The sequence below is a fragment of the Homalodisca vitripennis genome, chromosome 8 (assembly GCF_021130785.1).
Source record: "Homalodisca vitripennis isolate AUS2020 chromosome 8, UT_GWSS_2.1, whole genome shotgun sequence".
Taxonomy (NCBI): domain Eukaryota; kingdom Metazoa; phylum Arthropoda; class Insecta; order Hemiptera; family Cicadellidae; genus Homalodisca; species Homalodisca vitripennis.
Window position 1 is genome coordinate 63979157 of NC_060214.1, and position 11018 is coordinate 63990174.

Below are 11018 nucleotides of genomic sequence, written 5' to 3' on the forward strand. Positions count from 1 at the left end.
CTTTAGTCATTTTAGTCATATATATATATATATATATATATATATATATATATATATATATATGAAAAGACTTTATCTTTGAGAGGTGGTACAGTCACTAAGGAACTATTGAGACTTAGATTTCCCAATATCCTGTTACAACATTAATTTATATTTTACAACGAATTCAGTAATAACAAATAAGGGACTCATCCTTATCAATTATTGCAGGGGGCTTTCTATCCATGCGTCAACGCCCATACTTCCAAGTGGGCCCCTCCCCTGGAGAAAAGCAGGATATTCTCGTTTGTGTTCATAGGTAAACAAAACAATTTAATAGAATATTAGTAATTCACATACAATAGCTTTATTACTTTAGTCATTGGTATATTGGCCTATTGTTAGATCTATGCATTATTAAACTTATATTGCATAGTTCTATTTTTAAATGTGTTGCTGAAATAAAAATCTTATTGTGTCTATTAAAGATATAGCAATAGCAGTCGCCAGATAAACTAGACCCTTTACGAGGGTAATATAACTATCATGTCTGATGAGCTCAGCATTTTAGAAGGATAAGTGACAATAATGTGTATTACACTTATAATGTAGTGTATAAATTGTATTATAGTTTAAAGCATGATAATTTAATAAACTTTACATTAGTTACAGTCCTTACTACTAGTTAATTGTGTTTTTAAATAGTCTACTGTTTATAAAATGCTTTTTGTATTGAGTTAAAATTAATAAAAAATATAGCTGTTATAGAATATATGTTGATGACTCGACCTATTTACCAATATCTTAAATCGACACATACTTCTTATTTTTGAATGAATGAATATTTATTTATTTCCTCTCTTATAGTTACAACGATCTCAACATACATGCAAAAACAGGAAATGATCTCCACATGGGCATAGCCTGTGTGTGGAGATCGAGACGCGATCAGCAGCATGAATATGTACTCATCAACATAAAAAGTAATGTAAATCTTCGTATGGAAAAACAACGTAATGACAACATAAAATACTACTTTTGTATGCTCGTAATATAAGAAAAAAAACAAATGCTTCATAGCTACAACAAAGCAAGTGTTTGACAATAAGATTACAACCAGATAACAACCGCAGAAATGATAATGGATGATTAATAATGATAACAAGAATATAAACTGAATTTATCCAAAATGATATCGGTTAATTAGAAGGCTTGGAACATCTCACACACTTATACACTCACGCCACACATAACCATCATAATCTCTCTCTCTCTCTTTCTTTCTCCCCCCCTCTCCCTTCCCCCTCTCTATCCCCCCTTGCTCCCCTTTACTTTTATCTCCTCCTTCCTGTCCCTACATTTACCACCATCAAAAGACACTCTACCATCACTCAATCCTACACAGTTACAACATCATGATACCAACCCACTGTCAATGCTACCGATGAACGAACACAGGTTCAACAATTATGCTAATGTGCATACAAAGAAGTTATAAAATATTCTAACTCAACTTATTTAATGTGAGCTTTCATAGTTATATATGATTCCAAATCAAGCACCAATTTATCAGTGATAGGTAACTTAAAGTGCAAGTGAGTGCATCATAAATTGGTGGGTTTTTGGTTTTTGTGTTTTATGTCTGTTTTTACCAAAATTAATAATATTTTAACTGTTAAATAGTTGCAAAAGTGTAATTTCAAGTCGTTTCTTTGATTTAACAACTTAAAAAGATAATTAAATAGGCTATTAATAGCCACAAAGTTATGTTTATTTTAAAAATGTTGTTAAAAAAATTACAATTTGAAAATTATTTATACAACAGCAAAAATACCTGTAATCAGTGGAACATGAGGTTGATTGGGTGAGAAACGACTGGATAAATATATTTATTAAACCAATGTAATACGCAAAAGTATAAATGTTACATTCTTCGGTTACTTTTAATTTAATTTAAACACTTTTTTGCACATACATAAACATGCACTTAATAAAAAACTAAACACAACACTAATTATTAATAAATGTATTATGTAATTGAATACACATGTATTCTGTAGTTTAGTTGTAATAATTAGTCTTGAGTTTAGTATTGTTTTTATTAAGTGCATGTCTTAGAGTTAGTGAAGACCACAAATTACAAACCACAATATGGTGCTTGTGATACCTGACTTAGATCGGTATGTATGGAGCCTCAATGAATTAGCATTTAAAGAAATTCTGCTTACGGTGTATTAAATTGGCTTCATCCCATTTAATGTTACGATTTTAAGACGAGCAAGTTTGAGCAATTTTCGACTTTTCTGTTGGCAATTTTTTCGTATTTTTTGTTTTCTTAAATTGTCACATTTAGTGGTATTTTATGTTTACCATGTATTCCTTATGTTCTGAAAGCGATTCTAATATTGTGTTTTCTGCCTAAACCCGGCACATGAGGGGGTTGACATACACGTAAATTTGTGTTTCTCTTCATCTTCTGACTAAGAGTAAAAAAACGTAATACAAATTTGTATTCATCATTCATTATTGATGCTTGAAATTTGAACGTTTCAGGCACACAATTCGGTACCTTTCTCACAATGCCCATAGCCGGGTACCTGGCCGCCAGTCCGTGGGGTTGGCCCAGTATCTTCTACTGTACCGGACTGTGCGGTGTATTGTGGTCTGTGGCCTGGCTGTTTGTAGGCGCCGACTCTCCGGACTGCCACCCCACCATCAGCGACGGAGAGCGTTACTATATAGTTTCTTCACTATCACAAGTTTCTACTGAAAATAGTGTCAGTTTATGGTACAACTACGTTATTTTAGAAGTTATACTATTAGTTTAAACTATGCAGGATACCTAAAACGAATTTTACATTTATTAAATCAGTAAATTTGTCATTTAGATAACTCACTAGATTTTGTACTCGGTGTTACTACAGAATTAATCAAAGTTTAACTTATATGGATTCCAGCTTAGAGTTTGTAATGGTCATCACAGAATCCATGAAATATGACTATTCATATAGCCATACGTCTCTTGATGTAAATTTTGGAAATGTTTGCATATTTTTGCTTGTTTTTTTTCTAAACATCAAGATACCTTCTATCTTAAAATTTTAAAGTGTGTTAATGTGTGTTTAAAGTCGTTCGGCAAAGTCGATTTAAATTTCTTAAAGCGTCTAATAGGTTAAATTGTATTGACTAAAGTTTTATTATAATTTGAAGATTATTCAGCGAGTATATGACAAGTCCTTAAGAAATTATACTATGATGATTACTATAACAGGCATATTTCTCTGAAATTTGCCCAATAAATAGAGCATTGCTAAAATCTTGCGTGGTTGAATCAACAAGTGAACACATCAAACAACAAATATACCATATTTTATTGCTGTTCAGATTATTGTTTAATTTGATTAAGATGTAAATATGTTAGAAAGAGATCATTTTATAGTAAAATTATCTGTTTAATTTGTTTTAATTATTAGCTTAGGCTTATATGATATTTCCTCTTTTAATTTCCGTTCGCGATAGTCGGCAGTACCACAAGCAAATTTTGCATCTTTTATAGCACTGGGTCATCCTACGGGCAATGTCCAGTATCAAATTAATATGTTTTGATAACTGTGTTTAGCCAAGTCAGCTTTTATTACCGGTAATGTGCACATCTGTTTACGATGCTTTATGCATTGAGGTTTGAACTACCGGCCTGCCGTCTATTTTCTTTGTCATGATTTACCTTTCTGTATCTACCCACATTTTAAAAAAACCACAGCTTTACCCACTTTTTTTAAAATTCAGACCTCGATTTTTATTTATTACAGATTTTCCTTTTGAAAACAGTTCCTACCAATCTGTCCTGTATTTCAACAGACACAGCATTTTACATTTCCTTCGTTTTTGTTTCGCTCTGGCTGGTTTATATACTTCTGAAAGAACCCTCATGAGATGGGAATAGAGCTTACAAAAATCCAGATATAAAATATAGTTGTAAATCTACCCTAAGTTTCTTTTGTTTGTAGGCGTACTATACACGAACTCATTGGCTATGACTGAGGTTTCATTTAAGGTTTCTAAGATGACTAGTTTAGATTCTAAATAATTCTATATCAGTGATGCCATTTACTCTACAATCAAACGAATTCTTACTCTACTTTGGAATTACCACTAAGTAATGGTTTTATCGTGCCCTGCAACACTCAGAAAATGTTAGGTGATTTTTAAGAGATTTCAATAAGCTATCGTCTTTTAAATCTGAAGCACATTAACAGAAAGATGGCCCGCGTGGACTATAATGACCATATTTTCAGATTATTAATGACAGATATTGAAGAGCTAGGACTTACGAGACATAAACGTAAATAAAAGATACCACTATACTAGCCTCACACATTACACTTGATATCATATTATATTTCTGTGTATTGTTTTGGTTTTGAAATTAATTTTTAATACACAAATGAGTAATGCCAACGTGTAAGGCTTGATACTGTCTAGTTATTTCTTATAGTCTACACGATAATTTGACACTGTAATGATTAAAATTGGACAATGAGAGTGTACAATGAGATTGTTATAGTAGTTGCACTGTTTTTGTGAAAGTAAGTATAAATAACCATTTTATTAATTAGTATAAATAAAAATCACACAAGTAACTAAATAATTGTTCGCTATTAATAGAGGACTCTATTTTGTAAATGTCATAAGATAAGAATCAATTCCAGTTTATTTAAAACAAATTACCAAAGTACATGTGTGCATAAGTATCGATATCTGTTAATAAATATTAAAATTATCTACAGTAAATTGCATCTGCAAGTGATCATTAATTAATAACTCCCTTACTTAAAAATTCCTTTAACCTATAAGCTCATAATTGGTACAAATTTGCAACAATAGAATAGATGCGGAATCCATGTTATATTGTTTATTTTTTTTACTTGGTTCTCTTTGTTTTACGTGTAGCACTTTACGACTCCATGGAAGTCTATTATGACGTCAGTACCTGTTTTGGCTCTTATCACCGTGCATTTCTGCCAGAACTGGGGCTACTGGATGCTTCTCACACAGCTACCAAACTACCTAAGTCACGTTCTTCGTTTTGACTTGAAAAGTGTGAGTTATTTTATTATTGTACATTACTAAGATTAGTAAAAAGTACGAGTACGCCACACCACCCAAAACAGGCTTTGCTGAGTTTGTAAAAGTCAATTGCTATGTCATTATTGTATCTTATGATTTTACTCAATTTGTTTATTCTGCAATATTCTATTTGCCATCATGGTTAGCCAAGAAACCAACTTAAAGATTTTCGCTAACGCTCAGCCAAGTCATATTAAGAGGCATGCACCTCGATGGTGCATATTTGTAAAAATGAGCTTCATGCAAAATTTTCTCGGTTCAGTCAGATAGACAGAAGACAAACGTAATTCAGCCAATACATTTAATCACTCACTGCCCGAAATCAGTGATGAAGCAACCTGTATGTTACGACTATATTGTAAAAAATGAAGCTTAGAAATTAGATTCTCTTTAATAAAGACTTTTGGTATTAAAAATAGCCCATTTTTATAATCTAAATAAAATCGAGCGTTTATCTCATTCACGTTTGGGTTAATATTTCAGCAAGTTATTTTATTGTTCACGATAATCGTAAAACATATTTTCCCATTAATCATCGTTTAGAACCATAGACAACTTTGTTTTGTTTTTAGAATGGCCTCATATCTTCTCTTCCTTACTTGATCATGTGTCTACTGACTTTTGTATTTTCCTGGGCTGCAGACTACATCAACGCCAGACGTATCCTGCCACTTAGCGCATCCAGGAAGATATGGAACAGTTTAGGTAAAGATAAGCTCATTATCTTTCATTTTTGATAAGTATTACTCTTTAAGATAAAATGAAGTCCAAGAATACATACGGAATGTTCGTTACCTGTGTTAACAGGCAGGGTACTTTTAAAACACCCCTTAATGGCTTTACAAAGATGATTTCTTATTGGAGGCCTCCATATTTGTGTAGAGTGTGGATATTTTCACAATCTTCGTAATTTAATTCACGAGAGACCGTAGTCTCGAAAGAAGTGTCCAAAGACAAAACCCGTATTTTTATAAACCACAAAGTAGTTGTACGCAACACCACTTGTCACGTAACAGACTTCGCTGAGGTTACATGCAACATTTTAAATCTATAGTTTCAAATAATTTCATTCTCAAAATGTCCTCCGAACAGATAAACAGACAGACAACTTTACAGAAAATAAATGTTTACACCCAGCTACATACAGGATATCAAAATGGTCTTAGCCTACATCTTCAATGACGTTCAGCCAGTTTTTATGGTTAGACATGCATGGGCAATGATTTCATTCTTTTATATTTATAAATTTAGTTTTTTTGCCAAATTTATAGTTTAAACATGAACAATTTTTTAATCCATATTTGTATATTATGTTGGGTTTCCTAACAGAATATTTAAATAATAGGAGTTGCGGTAAAATAGATATTATAACCCAATAATGCGCAGGAATAAAGTCTTGTCACCGACTTTTAATATTGACTTTCCATTGTTTCATTTTACTCTATGAATAAAAATGTCACATGTTTATACAACCGCATATGATAAGAATACGTTGTTTTTTGTATTTATTTACTCTGCCATGTTTTCGTTACCTTCATGGTTACCCAGTGTAGAAATTTCAATTAACACTCAACCAAATACCATAGAACCATCATTGTACTCAGTGTTACCTTTTTATAAATGAGGTATCATAAAAAAATTTAAGTTTATAGATCTTGTCCATCTTTTTCATGATATCGTACGGACAGAAGACGGACAGAAATTACAATTTTCTAACTCCGCGTAAGACAGGCTTTGCTAACACTCGGACAATAAATATGGCTTAATATTACTATCGTAGGCTATATTATGTATTACTATCGAAAAAGTAAATAAACGTAACCACATTCCTTGAAAGCATTTAATGGGAAAGCAAACTTAAAAATTTGAAGCATTTTTTAAGAGATCTACGTAAATTAGAAATGTACAAAAATTGTTTAGTGAAGAAAGGATTCAGTAATTATTAAAGCAATCTGAACACATTCAACAATATTTTGCCATATTTTGAAAGCAAACTGTGTGATATTTTAATTTTGAAATAAAATAATCTTAGTTTACGTCAGGTTAGGTTAAGTAACCTGAGGAATTTCTCAGTAAAATTTACATATACATTTTGTTTACAGCTCACTGCGGAGGTGCGGCTGCTCTTGTGGGAATGTCGTTCATCTCCAGCAGTGTCACTGGAGCTGTAGTTCTTCTCACCACATCGGTGTCCCTAGGAGCTGGCATCTATATGGGGTACCTGGCAACCGCCCTTGATCTTTCCCCAAACTTCTCAGGTGTTCTTATGGGTATCGTCAACTGTCTGGGCAACATTTCATCTTTCCTCGCTCCGATGGTTACTGGTTTCATAGTTAAAGACGAGGCGAGAAGATTACTCAACATTTAACGCCCATTAACCATTTAGTTTCATTGCTTATGCAACTATTCGTATAGTTATTACTACTACAATTCTATTTCTCTGCTAAATATTCTACCATTTCTTTTCTAATACAAAAGTACAATGTCTTAAATATGTCATAAAATAATATTTTATATAGTTCTTGAAAATCATATCAATTTAATAAATTGATAATTGATAATTTGATTCATTTATGTAATAAATGAAAATAGGAAAGAAGTACATTATAAAAATTGCAGTATAAATAAATTAAAACCATGGATGAATGATATTATTTGTAAACGTATAAAGATGAAAAACTTGTTAGTGAAAAAAGTGAAAAAACAACCAAACAATACTTTATTGAAATCGCAATTTATAGAAATTAGAAATAAACTTCAGACCGATATTCGCAACCTAAAGAATAAATATTATGAATCATTGTTTAGCAGACATAAAGGAAACTAAAAAAAAACTTGGAAAATTGTTAAGGAAATAACAAACCAGAAACCCAGTAGAGATTCTATAGTAACATTAGAAATTGATGGCAGGCATGTAAATGAGCCTCGTGTAGTAGCTAATGAATGTAATAATTATTTTCTTTCTGTGGCTGAAAAACTAAGTGTAAATAAAAACAAATCAGATATTTTATCCACTCTAAATTACAAAGAGTATTTTATCGAAAGGCCAGTTTTAAAATCAATGTATATGGCCCCAGTACTAGAGACAGATGTTAGGGAAGCGGTGAACTCATTAAAGAATGGGACTTCTCCTGGAGTTGATGGTATTAATTCACATATTATTAAAAAATATTATCAAAAAATTGCTCCTGTCCTGACGTATGTTATCAATTTGAGTTTTGAGACAGGGGTTTTCCCTGGAAAGTTGAAGGAGGCTGTGGTGATTCCAATTCATAAAAGCAGCTCGAACCTGGCTTGTAATAACTACAGACCCATCTCTTTGCTTTCTTCCTTTTCAAAAATTTATGAAAAAATAATGAAGAAAAGATTAATACTATTTTTAGAGAAAGTAAAATTCTTTAGTACAAATCAATTTGGTTTTAGACAGGGAATGAATACGGAAACTGCATTACTAGATTTTATGGATAGGGTATCAAATGGAATGAATGATGGAATGCGAGTGAGTGGTCTATTTTTATATATTCAAAAGGCTTTTGATACGGTTGATCACAGAATATTGCTACATAAGATGTACAATTGTGGTGTAAGAGGTGTTGTGTACAGATGGTTTAAAAGTTACTTGCTGAATCGATCTCAGTATGTAAGAATAAATGGGATTTTGAGTAATATGGGAGTAATAAAATATGGTGTTCCACAAGGATCTGTTTTGGGAGCAATACTTTTTCTAATTTATATTAACGATCTATGCTGTGCAAAATTTAATGGGAAAGTAACATCATTCGCCGACGATACAGCACTTTGCTATGTTGAACGGAATTGGAATGAAATAGAACTAAAAATGAATTCAGACTTAGAAGCGCTTCAATGGTGGTTTTCAAAAAACAACATGGTACTTAGCTCTGCTAAAACTAGATTTATGAATTTTAGTTTAAGACGAGAGGTTATTTTTGAAAATAAAATTTTTTATAAATGCATTGATTGTATCAGTAGAGGCGGGCAGTGTTCTACTGTTTGTGCTGAAGTAAAACCTGTGGACAATATAAAATACTTGGGAGTAGTATTGGACAGGGAACTAAAATTTAAGAATCATATCATGAATTTGAAATCAAAAATAAATAGTACTTTAAGGTTATTTTATTTTTTATGAAATATATGCAGTAAAGAATTATTACGGGTTCTATATTTTTCACTAGTGCATAGTCGATTGGATTATGGAATAATTTGCTGGGGAGGGACTTATCGTTCAAATATCAAACCAATCTACATGATTCAAAAACATTTTATACGAATAATAGAAAAAAAGCTTAAAACTGAAAAATCTTTCCCAATTTTTTGCAATTTGAAAATCTTACCCCTGCAATATATGTTCGTATATAAAGTTTTAAAAATATTTTTCATTTGTTGCAGATGCTGCATAACTGATAAGGCTTTTAAGTCTAAACTAAGAAATGCAGCTAGTTTTACTGTACCCAAACCTTCCAATACATACTTCACAAAAACATATTACTTTTTAGCACCAAGAATGTTTAATAAATTGCCAACTGAAATTCAAAATTACAAAACAGCAACCTTTTTTGCTAATAAAGTTAGAATATGGTTGTTTACTGTTGAAAATATTGAAGATAAGATGTTTAATATAGTTCAATAGAACATTCCTTTCATAACTACTAGTGTACTATCCTATTATGATTGCATAGAAACGCTTGAAAACCTTTTGCCATACAATTCAATTTTAACAATATTTACAAATTTAAATAACGTCAAAAAATATAAATTAACTTTGAAAACAAAGACATTTCCTGGTATTGAAGGGCTTATACAAAATTGAACTTGAACGATAAATTTTCTTTTGAAATATCAGTATGTTAAAGTTTGGAAAATTATAATATAATATATATATATATATATATATATATATATATATAAACTCTGTTTTGCCATAATATTACAGGATTTCTAGTGGTGAAAGTACCTCCAAACAGGCACTGCCTTGGAGTACTCTAGTTCCAAATAAATAATAATGAATATCCAATATATTTTGTACAATACATGACCCAACATTCTGATTTAATTTTGTTATATTTAAATGTGTCAATCCATGAATTTCACAGTAATATCGTACTTTATATTTGTTGTACATGTATGAATGTGAAGAGTGTATGTACTTTTATTCATGTTGGAATGAATGCGTTAAGTTTTAAGGATGTAAAGTTAGGCTTGGCACTTAGTTTAAGATACTTTTAGATTTCAATTATTGTGGTAATGGCAAATGTATTTTGTTACCTAAGTATATTATTATGGTTTTTATTATCCTGTATTTGTACAAAGAACTATGTAATGTATGTATTTATTTGGAAATAAATTATTATTATTATTATTTTGAAGATGCAATTTTTGGAAGTAAACTTGTATTTTCAAATAGTAAAAAAAATTGTTTATTGAATTCATTGACATTATTTGGCGACTTTTTAAATGATGAAGAGCGCAGCATCATTTGTAACGGTAGAGTTTTAATGTATTAGTTAAGTTCAATACAAAATATGAATTTCAAAATATCTTTAAAAATAAACTAATAATAAATTATATTTTCTAGGCCAGTAGAGACGAGTGGATGATTGCTTTTTACATCTCCGCAGGTATATTCTTCGTGGGAAACTTGATCTTTATAGTATTCGGATCTTCTGATGTTCAGCCCTGGAACAATCCTCTTCATGTAAAAACATAATGAGAGCATCCATAATTAAAATGTAGGACGTAAACTAACTACGCCTATTATATTGCATTGTTTTTATTACTTATTAATATTTAAAACCACAACCGATTAGAATGTCTTTTATAGTAGAAAGGACAAGCTAATTTTATTTCCAGACGTATCCTACTCATTCCCAGCAAAATATTTGAGCGCTAGAAAA

At 31.1% G+C, this 11018-nt stretch overlaps 1 protein-coding gene across 1 annotated transcript; it reads left to right on the forward strand.

Moving 5' to 3' along the window:
* The first annotated feature begins 153 nt into the window (after positions 1-153).
* LOC124367630 (putative inorganic phosphate cotransporter) lies at positions 154-10886 on the forward strand. Its single transcript, XM_046824604.1, has 6 exons — positions 154-298; positions 2533-2756; positions 4930-5079; positions 5679-5811; positions 7209-7450; positions 10700-10886. The coding sequence occupies exons 2-6, from the start codon at positions 2559-2561 to the stop codon at positions 10829-10831; spliced, it is 855 nt and encodes a 284-aa protein (XP_046680560.1). The 5' UTR covers positions 154-298; positions 2533-2558; the 3' UTR covers positions 10832-10886.
* Positions 10887-11018: the final 132 nt, after the last annotated feature.